The 18,379-nt window shown below is 38.5% G+C and overlaps 2 protein-coding genes across 2 annotated transcripts in view; both read left to right on the forward strand.

Annotated features, from left to right (window-relative positions):
* The window catches only part of LOC120350189 (odorant receptor coreceptor-like), a 105,597-nt gene that overhangs the window by 33,417 nt on the left and 53,801 nt on the right, over positions 1–18,379 (forward strand). The window lies entirely within an intron of this gene.
* LOC111043677 overlaps positions 1–18,379 on the forward strand; it is a 32,819-nt gene that overhangs the window by 95 nt on the left and 14,345 nt on the right. The window contains exons 2-5 of the mRNA XM_039425449.1: positions 5,528–5,708; positions 8,195–8,359; positions 9,217–12,499; positions 16,433–16,561. Coding sequence (XP_039281383.1) covers positions 5,528–5,708; positions 8,195–8,359; positions 9,217–12,499; positions 16,433–16,561 — 3,758 coding nt within the window. The remainder of the gene's footprint in view (positions 1–5,527; positions 5,709–8,194; positions 8,360–9,216; positions 12,500–16,432; positions 16,562–18,379) is intronic.

Below are 18,379 nucleotides of genomic sequence, written 5' to 3' on the forward strand. Positions count from 1 at the left end.
ATTGTACCCTTTAATTGCTGTAAGTTAGGTATACAAATTTCATGTTTAGTTAGCATTGACTGGTTTATGTTTCATAAAGCTAGGTTTACACTATGTAGCACAGCTGAATAGCTCTGCTACAATTTCAAAAAGTGACACTGGAGATCTGCTATATAGCCCGGCTATATAGCAGTTTTAAGCCTATTTTCTCAGCTATATAGCAGAAAATAAGCTATCCAAAATTTTGTTAAACATCAAAGAGAATCTGAGCTATACTAAGTAGCTGTGCTGCATACAGCTCTGCTTCAAATTATTAATTTTTGTTATACAGCTTTGCTTAAAATTGTAAATTTTTGTTTATAGCAGAGCTAAATTAGATTTAGCTGCTTTGTCCCTGAAGGCTGCCGCAGCTGTTAGTACCTGCTGAGTTTATATACTCATTTGATGTCTGAGTGCTAGTAGGCTTGCATCTTTTGTTTACAGTAATAAGCAGAAATTCATGGAGGATAACATTTCTTACAGATACCCCACAAGACATGAAATGGTTACCGTGCAGTACCCTACTTATAGACTTTTGCTCTTGGAGAGGGGACCACATTATATAACTTAGGACTCAAGATTTTAAATTGTTTGCCAGACGGGTACTATAAAAGGTTGACAGTCTTAGTAAATTTATTGCATCTCTCAAAGATACACCAACTGAATGCTGCTCGTATTCATTGGAAGAGTGCTATGAGATTTTCTCAAATTCTCATTGAAATCCCAGTGATCAGAAAATCATTCAGATGATTTTCTAAAATGAAAAACTTTCCCTCAATGGAGGAAAACCCCATATATTTGACATGTCGTACACCGCTTGAGCTACCATCACGACATATTTCACAAGTGAAGTCGTCTCTATCATCCTCATTGAGGTATTTCAAAAGGTCACTATCACTGTATAGTTTCCTAGCCAGAAGTGAGGGTCTTATCCAATATCTTCTTTCTCTTCTCTGTGTTGAAACTATCACAGTAGCTGCGGCGAAAGCAGCGGCTGCTGCAAAAACTAACTTCTTTGGCATCTGTCTGGGAACTGAACAGTAAACACTGGTCTATTCCAAATTATAGCTCTTCTACAAGTAATTGTATCAAAGTTGATTATAGTAGGGCTACATATAGCTATACTACATGAAATTAGTGATGAATTTACTTATAGCAGAGCTACATTTAGCAGAACTATATGTAGCTGACAGAGCTATATGTAGCTCAAATTTTATATAGCTCTGCTTTATGTACCTAGCTCTTCAGCTACATAGTGTAAAAGCTACTTTACAGCTTTGTAGCTGAAGAGCTATGTAGCAGAGCTATATAAAATTGAGCTATAAGTAAAAGCTACTTTTACACTATGTAGCTGAAGAGCTATATAGCAGAGCTATATAAAATTTGAGCTACATATAGCTCTGTCAGCTACATATAGGCCTAGCACTGCTATAAGTAGATTTAACGCTAATTTTATGTAGCAGAGCTATATGTAGCTCAAATTTTATATAGTTCTGCTATATAGCACTTTAGCTACATAGTGTAAAAGCTACTTAGCTCTGCTACATAAAATTAGCGTTAAATCTACTTATAGCAGTGCTAGGCCAATATGTAGCTGACAGAGCTATATGTAGCTCAATTTTATATAGCTCTGCTATATAGCTCTTCAGCTACATAGTGTAAAAGTAGCTTAATAGCTACTATAAAAGCTACTTTTACACTATGTAGCTGAAGAGCTATATAGCGGAGCTATATAAAATTTGAGCTACATATAGCTCTGTCAGCTACATATTGGCCTAGCACTGCTATAAGTAGATTTAACGCTAATTTTATGTAGCAGAGCTATATGTAGCTCTGCTATATTCAGCTTTGATGCCATAAATTGTAGCATAGCTACATATAGTTCGGAATAAACCAGTTTTCACTGCTCAGTTCCCAGCAAAATGCTGAAGAAAATGCTGCTGCTTTCGCCGCAGCTACTGTAATATTTTCAGTACAGAAAAGAGAAATAAGATATTTGGATAATTTTGTCTCTATTCCAATCAAATTCACTCTCCATCATTACACAATAATATATATTATATCATAAAGAAATGCTCGCAATGCGCAGTAACCTACTAGCACTCTGACAAAAGTCAATGACAATGAGTACAGAATATCTGGTGTAAACCAAGCAGGCACCAAAAAGCTGCGGCAGCCTTTCTTCAAGGACAGAGCAGCTACATCTAGCTCTGCTATAAACAAAAATTGACATGTAGCAGATCTCACATTCTCTTTGATGTTTACCAAAAATTTTGGATAGCTCATTTTCTGCTATGAAAAATAGCTGAGAAAATAGGCTTAAAACTGCTATATAGAACTGCTATCCAAAAGATAGGGCTATATAATTAATTTATCTAAATCTAAAATTGTTTCTTTTATTCTGATTTGTATATTCCGATTGATGATTTAGTGTGTAAATTGAAATGGACATAACCTACATAGTATTTCGACAATTTAAGACAAAATTAGGAAATTGAAGAAGTTTTGGGTAATAGCCTGTCTTTTATTTTTCGACTACTGTATTGTTTACTCTGTTTAATAAATAAATAATATAGCAGATCTCCAGTGTCACTTTTTGAACTTGTAGCAAAGCCATAGCTCTGTGTAAACCTCTTTGTAATAGTGTAAACCTAGCTTAACCCTATCTTTAGTACTTATACGAGTCAGAATCGCTACTTAGGAATTAGACCTTTAGTTGGTACTAACATAATTTATTAGGTACATTAAACTAATTTAAATCCTAATTTGTTAAAACCTAACCTAAAATGAGCCAAAAAAATGTTGGTCGGCTGTTTCCAACCAGTGGGTCGACAACATAAGTTAGTTTTGATGGATCACTGCGTCTTTCTTGAAAATCATTAATTTAGATGTATCAACATTGTTTTGATTTCTACTTTACTCTATTTTATTTTTAGTAGGTTTCAACATAACATGTCCTTGTCTTTGCGGTTCAATGCTCAGAAAGACAATTATTATTCAAAACTAGACAGTTTTGAAATAATAGTTTGGTATTTCCTAATAAAATATATTACTAATTTTTTTTTCTATTGGTCAATACTATAGCCATCTAGTCTAAAGACTAATGAGATAATTTTTTTTATCCTATATCACTACTTGAAAAATTGAACAGTGAATTTCTCATTAGGAACTCTTACTGCTATTGTTTAATTACTATGTTACTGAAATAATTACTAATATATTTTATTACTAAATATATCTAGTTTAGTTAAGTATTTTTACAATTCAAGCCTAATCTCATGTCGCTAATCTCTATTAGGTTTATTAATGATGAATGTGATATTTATTAAACAGAAAACAAGGCAGTTATTGAGTGCTTCATTTATTACCAGATCTAAAAAGTGAGCCAAACTAATTTTCAGTAGGCCTACCTTAAGTGAGTACTGAAATCCTATCTTAATTTAGAATCCATTGTATTCCATCAGTGAGTTCTTAATGTTGGACAATACACTGGTAAGTTCGTATTTTTTACTTCTGTTGTTGTGACTAGTCATCATGTATTAGCTTTCTTGATTTATTTCGTTTCTTGACGTGTCCATGTGGTCTTGTGATTACATTATGGACCTAAAATAGGCCTACTAAGTATTAAAAATTTGAAAAGAAATCTTAATGAGATCTCTGCATTGATTTACATCCTTATTTAATTAACATCCTTGCTATCCTTGTATATCATTCGACAAAGCAGATAGCGCTACTATTATTGAACGAAAATCCAAATTAAATTCTGTAATTCACCCCGAAGACTTCTGCTACTGCAAATATTGACAACAGGGTAAACAGCTAGATGGAAATTCGATGAGCGCTACTATTCAAAAATCATTTGTCAGCCCGGGAATCGACCCAGTACCTCCTAATTGCCGGTCAGGAATGCTTACCCTTACACCAAACTGACAATCTCTGGATAGCAGCGCTCATTTTATACGAAGCCAGCCAGACCTAAATTTGTATATAATATACAAATACTGTAATAGACTGGCTTCTCCACACATCTGTGTAATCACTTGTCAGCTGATTTATGATGAATAATTCTGTAGTCTGAGTTTTACTCTAATATTGGCGTACTAGCCGTCAGGCTCGCTTCGCTCGCCATGTCCGTCTAGCCAGGGGGCTCCGCCCCCTGGACCCCCGACTGGATAGTCCAGAAATGAGATCAGCAGGCTCGCTTCGCTCGCCTGCATTTTTCATTTGAGCATTTTTATCATATTTTAGGACAATCCAGTCGGGGGTCCAGACTAAACGTCTGGCTAAACGGATATGGCGAGCGAAGCGAGCCTGACGGCTAGTAATATAATATTCCCAGGATTGAAGTAGCAGTGCCCAGTCAATTTTTCCGCGATAAATGCATTTAAATCTTCAACTTGGTGCAAACCTAACAAAGTCAACTCAACTTAATGCCAACCTGACAAAATTATTAATTTAGTTGCCAGTTAACAACTGTTTCGAAGAGGTACTCTATCTAGATTATAGTTCTATAGTAACATATGATATGGAAATTTCAATTATAATTAAGAGATTGGGAGAAGAAGAATATACATGCTAAAAGACGAACTTCAAACCCTTAAAAACAATCCTTAGAGTTAAAATATTGCCAAAGATTTCTTAGTGCGCCTCTAAAGGGCCAACTGAACATACCTACCAAATTTGAACGTTTTTGGTCCGGTAGATTTTTAGTTATGCGAGTGAGTGAGTGAGTCAGTCAGTCAGTCAGTGAGTGAGTGCCATTTCGCTTTTATATATATAGATTATGCGAGTGAGTGAGTCAGTCAGTCAGTGAGTGAGTGCCATTTCGCTTTTATATATATAGACGAAGGAGGCTCCTTTTTCTTTCATATTATCCTTGAGATGCAAAAATTTCCAAAAACCTTGTATATACGTCGACGCGCAATTTAAAAAGGAACATACCTGTCAAATATAATGAAAATCTATTACCGCGTTTCTCCGTAAATGCGGAACATTTAAACATTTAGGCGGGCTACACACTGGTGTCGTAGACATGATGTCCACGACAAATCTCATATCCGAGGCATGTCGCATATGAAACCAACCTGTGTTGTAAAATCAGAGCTTACTTACTGCTTGCCGCAGATGTTCGAGGTATCGTCTGTGTATCGGACAGGTGTCGCATGGAACCGGTTAGCCGGTCACGTGATACATCACTCAGCGCATGCGCTCCAGCCACTGTCTACTGCCAGCACTGAGCACTCTTTATCACTGCTTATGCTCAGTCTGTAATACATCTTTGTAACAACCGAAAATCACGAGACATGAGACAAGCGACAGAGACATGCATGTCTCATGAAATTTGACAAGACACGACACGTCTTAAGACGCGTGTCTTGCGACAACAGTGTGTAGCCCGTCTAAGAGAAATGCCAAACCGTCGACTTGAATCTTAGACCTCACTTCGCTCGTTCAATTATGGTGACAGGTTCTATTTCATAAATTTATGTGTTATTGTTTTTGATTTCAGCTTTGTCTCTAGAGACGGAGAAGCAGAACAGTGTCACTCATCATCACCATCATCATCGTCCAAAGCGACGACGTCGCCCTCACTCGAGAAAAAAAGCAACTGCCAAAAACAGAAGTAGGAACAGGTACGAGGAAGAGGGAGAAACAGAGAGCGACAGCAATGATAGTGATGGTCAGACAAGGTATCTAATACAAATACAAACATGTTTTTATGGTAGTTCACAACACAGGTTTTATTATAAGTGTCTTTAATGCATGAATTGGATGTAGAGTTGAGACACAAGTGAGCGAGCGTATAGTGGGCGTCCAGTAGCTTAAACTGTCTGTCCCGGCTGAAGTATGACAGTCGTAAGGCCCATTGACGGCTTAAATTATATATTCAGGCGGTGGGACCTTCCCGCAAGGGACTCCCCACCAACAAAAGCCATACGAATTTACTTTTTTTTTAGCTCAGCTTCCGTGACTTAGAAGCGGCATATTGGCAAAGTATGGTTCGCGCGGTAATATTCACGGCTTTGCAAAAAAATCAAGCTTCAGAGACCATAGATGGAGGAAGCTCCCTAAAGAGCTTCTTTGTAGGAATCTCCCTACACACAGAGATTCTTCATGAATGAGAGAGTTGCAACGTTTTACCAAAAATGGAAAGAACATGTTGAACGAATGTCAGCTGATAGGTTGCCACTGAAAATGTTCACTAACATTAAGTTATTAATAATGTTATTTGTATGTACTTATATACATATTATTTGTATGGGACCCGGAGGTTGTATATTAGCCAATGTTAACATAAGGAACATTTTCAAAGTAGCACTGATTGGGAGAGAAAAACTAAGGATACTCCTTGTACTATTTCTCTCCCAAATTAAGATAACATTTTAAAAGTCTGAAATAGGGTTATGGTTTCACTTTTCTAAAATTTAGTCCATTTCCACTAAAAAATAACGAAAACCAAGAATTCTTATGCTTATACTCTTTTATGATACCCGGTTCCAACCACATACATATTTCTCAGTTCAGCGTATCAGTTGTTATGAAGTTTTTGAAATGCTGAAATTTTGCAGTTGAATTTATGTGGTACCTACAGAAAATTTCAATTTTTTCAAAAAAATATTAAAAATTTGTACAACATTTGGAATGCTATGTGTACAGCATCACTGTAAAGAGGAAATTCTGGAGAATATTATCCATCGAAAAAACGAAAATTTCAACAACCTCCTGGTCCCCTCAACACTAAATAAGTATAAGCCCTAGGCAAAGCTACAGGAACCGGATTGTAACTCAGAAAGGACAACGTGACTCTTTATGGTCAGACAAGGTATCTGTTGCTAATTAATATTCAAAGATGTTTTAATAGTAGTTTATATAACAGTGTGTCGGGCATGTGTGAACGGACATATCTTCGACCGAAAATTACATGCTTGCGAAAGGCTTAGATCAATAAACAGCTGTTTGATAGCAGCTCCTAACTTGAAATAAACAACCACTAACAATAAATAAAACACTGGAAAAGTACAAGTTATATCAGGACCTCCTATATACTACCGGACCTGAGCCTAGAAAAAAAATGGCCGCCGTATGTGGTGGTCTTATAGAAATTATTCCTACTGAGAAAAATTCACTAATCAGCTGTTAGAGAGCGTGTCAGTTTGTCGAAATCTCAGTTCGTCTAGTTCCCGTTTAAAATATCAATGCCACTTGCGGCGGCCATTTTTTTGTAGGCGCAGGTCCGGTATATAGGAAGTCTTGGTTATATTGATACAAAAATAATTTGAACTGAAATAGAGCAGTGAAGAAAATATGGATAACAAAAAAATCGAAGAAACAAAACCTTACCACGAAAAATTTTGTTCGAGTCCAAATGACGTCAACACACTAGTCCTGTCGTTAGAGGCCAGTGTTACTAATATTACAATTAGGTCCCTGTTTCATAAAAACTTAGAAGTCCTGTAATTCACGAACAGCTGATTTTATCAAGGCCCAGGGCCCTGACTCATATAAACTTAGAAGTCCTGTAGTTCACGAACAGCTGATTTTATCAAGGCCCAGGGCCCTGGAGCCTGTTTCATAAAACTTAGCGATGAACCCGCGCGGTTAGTCGATGGAGCACCTCTCTGTAGTACTGGTCGTTTACAGTTTGGCCACGTGGTACAAACTCTTTGTGAAACGCCCGGGTTCATCGAGCCCGTCCGAGGATTGCCGATTCGTGGATCCTCCATCACGACAATGCTCTGTCGCAGAGTCACCGAGCAGTTGGTCAAATAGTCGAGGGTAACGTTGCCACATCCTCCTCACAGCCCGGATGTGGCACCACCGGACTTCTTTTTGTTCCCCAAGATCAAGAGACAACTTAAGAGGACGCGGTTCGGGACTCTGGAAAACGTTCAACGTGCTACGACGAGGGCTCTAGACAGCATAGAGGTTGCCGACTTCTAGGGAGCGTTCAGGGATTTGAAAATCCGGTATCAGCGTGTTATCGACTCCAATAGGGACTACTTTGAAGATATCTAATGAAAAATTGTACATATTTTGCCAATAAAAAATTTCCTGAGGGCAGTCCGGCTACTTATTATACAGACCCTTGTATTATTATTATTATTCTGTCTCTTAAGATATGTGATAGGAAGTTGAATAAAAAATGACCCTCGTATATTCAATTTTATTTTTGAAGGAGCGGCAAAATACGACACAGAACAAACGAAAGCGCAGGGAGAGGTGACAGGAAGCATCGATCTCGATCCTCCCGATCTCGATCTCGATCCTGCGATCGACTCATGAACAAGTGGAAGAAACGAGCCATCGACAAAACTAGGCTCAGACCCATCATGGATGACAGGTATTCAAAAATGTCCACTTTCCACAAAATAAGTTGAAACTTCTATTAGGATATTTCTAACAGACTGTTTGAAAGAACTAACCTATTTCAGATTTTGACTAGCAGCTGCTGGTAGTAGGCTATATTTATTCATTTATTCAGATGGAATTAAATAGAGATTACATTTTCTCAAATGCTAATTAATTTATAATAATTATTTAGCATTTGCTCAAATGCTAATTAATTTATAATAATTATTTAGCATTTGCTCAAATGCTAATTAATGTATAATAATTATTTAAAGAAAATACCAATTAAATGCTGTAAATCACTCCGAAGACTTCTGCTACTGCAAATATTGACAACAGGGTTAACAGCTAGATTAAAATTCGATGAGAGCTACTATCCAAAAATTAATTGCCAGCCCGGGAATCGAACCCGGTACTTCCTAATTATTGCTAGTCAGGAATGCATACCCTTACACCAAACTGGCAATCTCTGGATAGCAGCGCTCATTTTATACGAAACCATAGCGGCCAACCAGTCTACAGATGGAATTAAATTAGAGATTGCATGGAATTTATAGATAGATGTTACTTCAGTTGTACTCCTATCAAAGCTAAATTTCATGTCAATTGTTTTGTCAACGTTCAAGCTCAAATTATTAGCCGCACACCAAACATTCATCATTTATTTTTAGTGAGTAATTAAATTAGGTACCTGTAATTCCATAGTTTATCATTCTTATTGCACGATCTCTTGAATTTCAATTATTGGTTTGTGGTTTACAGTCGACTAACAGAATTACCCCAAATTAATATAGCTCCATAGCTTACACGATTTCTTGAAAATGAATAATATTAGTTTGTGGTTTCCAGTCGACTGAAAGACAACGTGCTGATGCGCAAACTACTGCAATCAGAGTCGCTGGGCGTTGGAGACGGGGCGAAAACAGTGGCGGACAACACGTCGGACCTGAGCTGTGAGGTCGGTTCACTGTCAACGGTCTCCAGCCCCGACTACACCTTCCTGGAGCGCATGCACCCCCCTCAGGAGCAACAGGAGAAAGACTGTAGCGACGACAGTGAGATAGAGGTCATCATCCCCCACAAACCCCCGCCGCCTGTCATTGAGTTGGACAGTGACGGTGAGGTGGATGAGGTGGTGGTGGAGGAGGAGGATGAGGAGGAGCCGGCACCTGGGCCTCCGCAGCAACGCGCCTCCTCGGATGTCGCCCTGCGCGACGAGGACGATCTGAACGCCCTAAACCTGCGGGCGATCGCTCTCAAGTCGGCCATGTTGAGAAAGTATCAGGATCGTGTCGAGCGAGGAGATCGCCAGTCGGCCATGAGGGAAATGAGATTACAACAGCGGCAAGCTCGTCTGTCGGCCATGAGGGAAATGATATTAGAAGAAGAGCAGAATCCCCAGGAGCAAGAACACAGTTTACAAGGTGCTCTCGCTGAAAGGCGACATGACAAATATATGAGGCGGCAGTTGGGTCTAAATAATCCCATCTCAAAGTGCAACTTTACCGACTTAATCACCAGCTCTGAAGAGGATGATGGGGAGAGGGACTCCTACCACCCCTCCAACCGCACTTCCCCCATGTCGCCGACTAGCAGCTACAACTTTTCGCCCACCCAGGAGTGTCACACCGAACAGGACATCGATATCGACGATCCGGACGAGAATGTCGAGCAACCGAGGATCGTCGAACAAACCTATGATGGAAGCAACAACGCGTGGTTTACGGATTTGGGGCCGCAACCGCTGCCGCCTGGTGTGGACGTTTCCAATTTGCCGCCCGAATTTTCGGATTCGGTGTTGGGTGCTCCTCCACCGCCACCTCCTCCTTTGCCGCCCCCTCCTCTGCCGCACCCGGACGCCGATCACAGATTCGGGTTTCAAGGCGGGTTCCCACCCCTCAACTACTTCAATCAACACCCGCACACGTTTGTGGGGCCACATTTTGGACCTGTGCCGCATCCTAATGAGCCCACCTCACATGTAGGACAAAATTTTGGACCAGTGCCGTATCCTAATGAACCAAGCTCACATGTAGGACAAAACTTTGGACCAGTGCCGCATCCTAATGTACCCACTTCACATATGGGACAAAATTTTGGACCAGTGCCGCATCCTATTGTACCCTCCTCACATATGGGACAAAATTTTGGACCAGTGCCGCATCCTAATGTACCCTCATCACATATGGGACAGAACTTTGGACCAGTGCCTCATCCTAATGAACCCTCCTCACATTTAGGACAAAATTTTGGACCAGTGCCGTATCCTAATCTACCCACCTCACATCTGGGACAAAATTTTGGACCAGTGCCACATCCAAATGATCCCACCTCACATGTGGGACCCAATTTTGGATCTATGCAGAATCCTGACGAAACTATGCCACATATGGGATCCAGTTTTGTACCTGCTGAACCTACTATCCCACCACATATGTTGCCTCAGTCTTCTTTCGATAACATCCCCTCCACAACAACCCTCCCGTTGCATACTAGGAGAACAATGGAAAACGAGTCAAGCCTTCCTAGCGTAAGACAGCTTGAACATTGTTCTGTTAGTGGAGAAGATAAACTGTTGAACATCACTAAAACAATCTATACGAACAGTAACAGACAGCTGGAGCCATGTGTGGTGGCCAATCAGAGACAAAAGAAGGTGTGCGCTGCCAATCAGATCACCAATCTGAACCAATTGGAGCGCTTTATCAACAATCAGAGACCATTGGAACTTAGGGCCAATCAGAGTACTAATTTGGAACAGTTGACAACCAAGCAGAGTACCACTCACCAGAGACAGCTGGAGCATAGTTTTGCAACCAGCAGTGGCAATCAAACCAAACAGAGTAGCAATCACCAGAGACAAGTGGAGCATAGCGGTGGCAATCAGACCAATCAGAGTAGCACTCACCAGAGACAAGTAGAGAACTACGGTGGCAATCAGAACAAGTCTGTTCTGCGGACAATCTACTCGATGAGCCGGCAGTTGGAGCCATGTGTGATGAGCAGTGCCAACCAGAGGCAATTGTCGGAGCAAGCCAGCACCAACCAGAGGCAATTGACGGACCAAGCCACCACCAACCAGAGGGAATTGTCGGAGCAAGCCAGCACCAACCAGAGGCAATTGTCGGAGCAAGCCAGCACCAACCAGAGGCAATTGTCGGAGCAAGCCACCACCAACCAGAGGCAATTGTCGGAGCAAGCCAGCACCAACCAGAGGCAATTGTCGGAGCAAGCCAGCACCAACCAGAGGCAATTGTCGGAGCAAGCCAGCACTAACAAGAGGAAATTGTCGGAGCAAGCCAGCACCAACCAAAGGCAATTGTCGGAGCAAGCCAGCTCCAACCAGTTGGAGACCCTTGTGCCAACTGTCAGACAAGAGTGCGCCGCCTCAGTTGAGGAGGAGGGCAGTAATTCGACTGGTGTTTTGGAGAAAAATCAGAGCTCAGATGTCGGAGAAGTTGAAAGTTGTGTGTTTGAAGTGGGAGATGAAGAGGATACTGATACTGACGGTACATGTAATACAGATGACGAGAACGAAGAGCGGCTCAGAGCGAAACTGTTGACTGCCTTGTTGCAAAAGAAAGGCAAGTCGGATAGAATGCAGATGGACACTGGGGATGAGAGTAGTAAATCGTCTAGTCGGGAGCCTAGTTTGTCTAGGAAGAAACCCAGTTCCGAACCGGTGGACAGAGAAGATGTAGTCATGAATGAGGAGAGTAGTAGTAGCTGTGGAAGAAGCACCAACGCAAGCGATCCCATTCATAAAAGGGATCTATCTGACTTCATTGATACAATTCGTGCCACTGCAAGTAGTGATGTCATTCATGATTCTTCATCGCGTCCCGTTTCGCTAGCTACAACGAAGGCAGTGCCCCCACCCAATCGTATTGTGAGTAATAGAATCGTGAAAGTGAACAGCGCTGGCAACCAGAATCTTGAGAGAGTTGTGGTGCAAAATAGAGGTGCTAAAAAGAGGATTACAACTGTGCCTAGACAGAGTACAGCTGTGGCTAGACAGAGTACAGCGATTACACCTGCGACTAGACAGAGTACAGCAGCTCAGGAGGACTCGAACAAGTTTATCATCCGAATCGGAGAAGATTCTGAGGAGTCGAACGGTGAAGATGAGGAGGTGAGTCTCTTGTTCTTTGAATTTATGTTTTTGCACTTGATACCAGCTAGAATTCATTTTTCTCGTATTCCAGTGATTTGTCAAAAAAGTTTGATGTGTTGAAGTTAGATTCACATTAAGTCAGCACTAAATAATTACCTTCGATTTTAAAAATATTTAGGGCTGGTTTTCGAGCTCGGGATTTGGCTAAGTTCTAGCATAGAGAAACAATATAGCGTAAGTAGATATCCCATGGTATAGGGCGTCTATGACGCAACTTTTACTGTTATCTCAAGCCGATTACTATTGATTATTGTCGATTTTTACTGCTTTGACCGTGTAAGAGTGTATGAACGGCACAATATGAGAGACTACCAGCGTCATAAAGCTTCACGGGAAAGAACTACGAGGACTGTCAGCTTGAGATAACAGTAAAAGTTGCGACATAAACGCCCTATACCATGGGATATCTACTTATGCTATATTGTTTCTCTATGGTTCTAGACTTTGAGTAAGAAAATTGGCTTTCCGAAACGGGGCGTAGTCGCAGTCATTGTCAAAGTCACGTTTGAATTAAATTTCAAAAAACGATAAAATTAAACACAAGATAAAATGGAGAGAAAATAGTGAAATTTTTTAGCTGTTTTGAATTATTTCGAAATGTTTAATCGTTTGTCAAGGAAAAATGTTTGAACGTTTGTCAAGGAATAACGTTTCCAATTATAGAAATAAAAAAATAAAAACTGCGACTACTGTTATAAAAACTGCGACTACGCCCCGTTTTGGAAAGCTAATTTTCTGACTCCAGCTGTTTCAAAACAGGTTTCGAACTAAGTCTAGACCTTAGTTCTAGTCTAGTCTAGTCTAGTCTTGGCTAAGTCTAGAACTTAGCCAAATCCCGAGCTAGGAAACCGGTCCTTAGTGCCAGTTGCACAAAAGCCGGTTAAATTTTAACCGTGATTAATTCCACAAGAACCAATCAGAGAAGGCTTTATTGAAAAGACGGCTTCTCTGATTGGTTCACGTGAAATTAATCACGGTTAAAATTTAACCGGCTTTTGTGCAACCGGCCCTTAGTTGTTTTAGAGATATTCAAGTAAGCAACAATAATTCACTAATTAATTGTATTTTAAAGACACTCACTAATTAATTGTCTTTTTACATAAAATAATATTTTTGCTATTTCATAAAGGTACTAATTGTCATATTATATGTAAAGAAGGTTTATGTAATCTGCTAATTCTCTAAAAGCTCTGTTCAACGTCCGTAATATACGAGTATTTTAGAATATTATAATTGGATAGGGTTGTACTGCAATATACTAGAAAACTTTTGCAAAATAAATGACAACACTGAGACTGTTATGTTAACCCGATTTATATAGACTAATGTTTGCACCAAAACAAATTCCAGTCTTCCTGTATGTGAAGGTTTAATTTCGACTTTAAACAAGGTTTAATTTCGACTTTAAACAAGGTTTAATTTCGACTTTAACATCAACATGAACTTTATTCCGAAGTGAAAAATGTAAATTTAAAGTATTGTGCTGACTATAACCTTAGTGTCCGGTTTCCCATTAGGGAACTTTGGACTATATACGGCGAGGTGGAACTACCCTTGGGTCTCCCCACCATTCAAAGCCATACGCTATAATAATAATAATAATAATTTCGACTTGAAATTCAAATTCATTTATTTTACCATCAAAAAATACAGAATGATAAAATAAATATTCTAAATTACAAAATGGCACTACCGGCAAAGAATAACTTGTGCGCCGGCAGTGAGTTCGAACAACTAGGTATAGCAACCGAAAAATAGAGCTTATTCAAAACACTAATAGTATCTTAAGTCACAAGGACGGGAAGGGCCGTTTTGCAGGCGAGAATGATGTTTCTAGTCGAGGCGTTAACCGAGACTAGAATTTCATTCGAGCACTGCAAAAGACATTCAAGTCCAAGTAACTTAACTATTTTTTGTCATAATAATCTAGAAAAGAATAATTGACAAACAAAAAACATTACCTGCTTGTGCTGACATTACTACAATCATGCATTCTATAAACATAACCAAGTTTACAAGTTTCAAATCAGGAATTTCCTTATACCAGTTATAGAATAGACACGGCCCATTGTATATTAATGCTGAAAGTTGATGAAGCCAACATCTACTGCCATATCGCCATATCGTGACGTCAGCATCGGATAAAAAACTTTTCTATAGAGTTTGTTTACATTGTCTTCTATTTCTATTTCAGCGGGAGTTTACCATTTTCATAAATAATAATTTACTTCTATCTGAAATAGACACAATCAGCTATGGAAAACAATGTAAACAAACTCTGCAAAAAAGTTTTTTATCGGTGCTGACGTCACGATATGGCGATATGGCAGTAGATGTTGGCTTCATCAACTTTCAGCATTAATATACAATGGGCCGTGTCTATTCTATAACTGGTATAAGGAAATTCCTGATTTGAAACTTGTAAACTTGGTTATGTTTATAGAATGCATGATTGTAGTAATGTCAGCACAAGCAGGTAATGTTTTCTGTTTCTCAATTATTCTTTTCTAGATTATTATGACAAAAATAGTGTAAGTTACTTTAGAGGCTTTAGAGGCTAGACTTCCCAGCGTGTCTATTCTATAACTGGTCTAAGGGAATTTCTTAATTGTAGTTGACAAAAATTCCACTTGGAGCGCTAAGAGGCGGCTTTAGGAACAGTTTTTATGTTTCTAATTTGGAACTAGGAAACATACTCGACTGTAAAGAAAACATATTATGATCTTATTACAGTATAGTATGCTGTAATGAGAATCGTATGTTCATTTGCTCTACAATCAGCTGTTCACCGGCTTGATTTCATGGATGTAAAACAGTTTAAATTTAATGACGACAAAAAATAAATAACATAAAATATTTAATAAGTTTTGTTGATTACCTCAAATATATGTGGAAATGGCGTCAAATGTATGTATGGAGGCGGTGTCTATCTTTCGTCTTTTTCACAGAACTTCTTGTACTGAAGTGCTAGATAAAGCACTAAATAAGGCGGCAAATAATTTGAATACTCTTTCATTCTATACTGTGAATGTCATTAATACAATAAAGCTGCATTTACACCAAAGTTATTAACAAAATGTTAATAACTTAATCCTCATAGATTCTATTAGATTGAACGGAACTTGACAAACACATATGTTCATCATATGTATGATAAGTTATGTTCAATCTAATAGAATCTATAAGGATTAAGTTATTTACATTTTGTTAATAACTTTGGTGTAAACCCAGCTTTAAAAATTGACAATAGTCACATTGTATTGCATTAAACAAAGCAAGAGGCGCTTTGCGCTGTGAGTTTTTCAGATCTTTGTTATGGTAAATTATAACTGTATTCTACCATCGAGAGAAGATAACTAAGTTTTTTGTTCTTTTCCAACATAGCTATCTTTTCTTTGCTATTATACTAGCTCTACGGTATTGTATCCAATATATGAATTAAGATTAGTCTACTGTGATACTAGAAATAATTAACATTTTTCCCATTTGTAGCCAAAAGGCCCACAGGCTTCGATTTGCCTCGTAAAACATGGTCGGCATTGAATAGGGTACGAACTCGTCATGATAGATGTGCCTTTCTGATGCATAAGTGGGGGAAGGCTGACTCCCCTTTCTGTGAGTGTGGAGCAGTCCAGACTGTGAGATGCATAGTGGAGGAGTGCCCCAGATCAGCATACACGGGTGCACATGAAGATTTCCTGGTGGCTAAACCAGCATCTCAAATACCCTGGAAGCATGCCTCTAATTTCCAGGTCAAAAGTGACTAAGATATTTTCTTCGTTTTATATATGAATTTTCTATTGTTTTCTTTTTTCGTATTTTGTGACTATACATGTGTTGTGTTTGCTGTCATACGCTAAAAAAAAATTAAATTGAAATTTTTGCTGGCAGAATGGTAGAGTTTGGAGACGTAAGGTGATAATGGCCGCGGAAGAGGAAAAGGATTCTTCAGTGTCAACTGCAGCTGCAGATCCTTATTCAGTGGAAATGGACAGGAGTATAGACAAACTCCTGGAAGAGGTAACAGCAATAGATTAGGACAGCTTCAATTGTCTACCATTCCTATTTTGTATCCCGCCTCCGTTTCGGTATCATTTTTGGGGCAAGACAACGGAGTTTGAGGCTGTTTTTAGTAGGGATGGGTATCGATACATCGATGTTTAGAAACATCGATGTTTTTAACATCGATGTTTACTTTTCGATGTTTTTCACTTATCGATGGTTTTACCTAGACATCGGTCATTCAATGTTTTTCCCAACAAAAAGGAATTTTTCAATCAGGATCTCTGTATTTTTATGTGAGATTGTTGGATACTCTTGAGGATTTACATAACTGTGGCCCTTGTCAAGGTTAGATACCTATTTAGATTTGAATAAGAGGTCGGATTTTTCGTTTCTTAGGAAGAAAGAGTTTTTCTTATTACAAGTGCTTTCCTCAACATACGTTTAATACCAATTATTAATCTAGCTCTGGAATAGAGGTCCTCGTATTGTATGGAGTGTAGATAGCCATAAAAAACACCTCTATTCATTCTCATGGAGTGTAGATAGCCATAAAAAACACCTCTATTCATTCTCATTTCCTAAATAAAACTATCAGATACCGGTATTGTACCGGTATTATAAACCTGTATCAGGTACAGGTATTGAATGAATACGATTATGAGTAACAATGATTGTTAAAATTAGCTTAGGATGAAATCCCAAGACAGAATCTTCGAGGATATCCCGAGAGGTTTCTGAATCAACTATTATTGGATTTTCTTTTTTATATTTGATTAAATAACAATCTCCGTTGATAATGTAGAGTCTGATTACCTACAACTACAAACAATTTATTTACTTACAGTTTCGTTGCTGCCAATCAATAATATTCCTCTATTGTTAACTACTTTTTAAAAGCTCTGTCCCATCCTTTTACATGTACATAAAAATGGAAATTGATTTCACTATCTGAGTTACTCTAAGGATATTAATAGTCTTCCGTAAAATGTACGGCAACACGTCGATGTTTTTCACTTATCGATGTTCAGGAGAAAAAACATCGATGTTTTGTCTTTCGATACCCATCCCTAGTTTTTAGGTCTCAAAAGAAAGCTTTGAGAAGAGTTTTTGGCCTTAATAGATTTTCCTTTAGATCCTTATTTAAGGAACACAACCTTCTTACTGCACCGGCTATTTATATATTAGAACTGGCTATTTTTGTTTTTAGGAATAGAAATCTTTTTGGTCAGGGGTGGGTGACGCATGTATATAGTACACGTTTTAGAGGCCTTATCTACCCAAATCATAGACTCACACTACTTGAGAAAGACCCATATTAAATTATTAAGACCCATATTATTTTTTATCCATGGGGATAAAAATGTTCAATGCTTTGCCACATAGAATTCAAGACTGTTAATCAAGTTTGATATTGAATTTGAATGATAATAATAATAATAATAATTTCTCTGATTGCCAATGAATTGCAAGCAGAGGAGTTTATCGACAAAACATATACATAACTATTATAATATACATACAAAAGATGTTAACAATAAACTCAGTCCTAATTATGATACCCCACATAATAAGTTAATGCTACTGGTTAATTTAATGCTACAAATAACCAATAAACTGAATATACTTGCGGAGAATTTTTTTTCTAAAATGCCAATAACTACAAAAAAAGAACTAGAAACACTAGTAAATAACTAATATACTTTTAATAAATGTAATTAAGTTGGTCTTATTGTTTTATATTATTCTATATTGTTTTATCTATCTATTGTTTGTCTATACTAATCTTTTTCACTTTCCTTGCCTTATTACCATAGGTAAGGAAAGTATTACTCT

Source organism: Nilaparvata lugens, chromosome 3 (assembly GCF_014356525.2).
Source record: "Nilaparvata lugens isolate BPH chromosome 3, ASM1435652v1, whole genome shotgun sequence".
Taxonomy (NCBI): domain Eukaryota; kingdom Metazoa; phylum Arthropoda; class Insecta; order Hemiptera; family Delphacidae; genus Nilaparvata; species Nilaparvata lugens.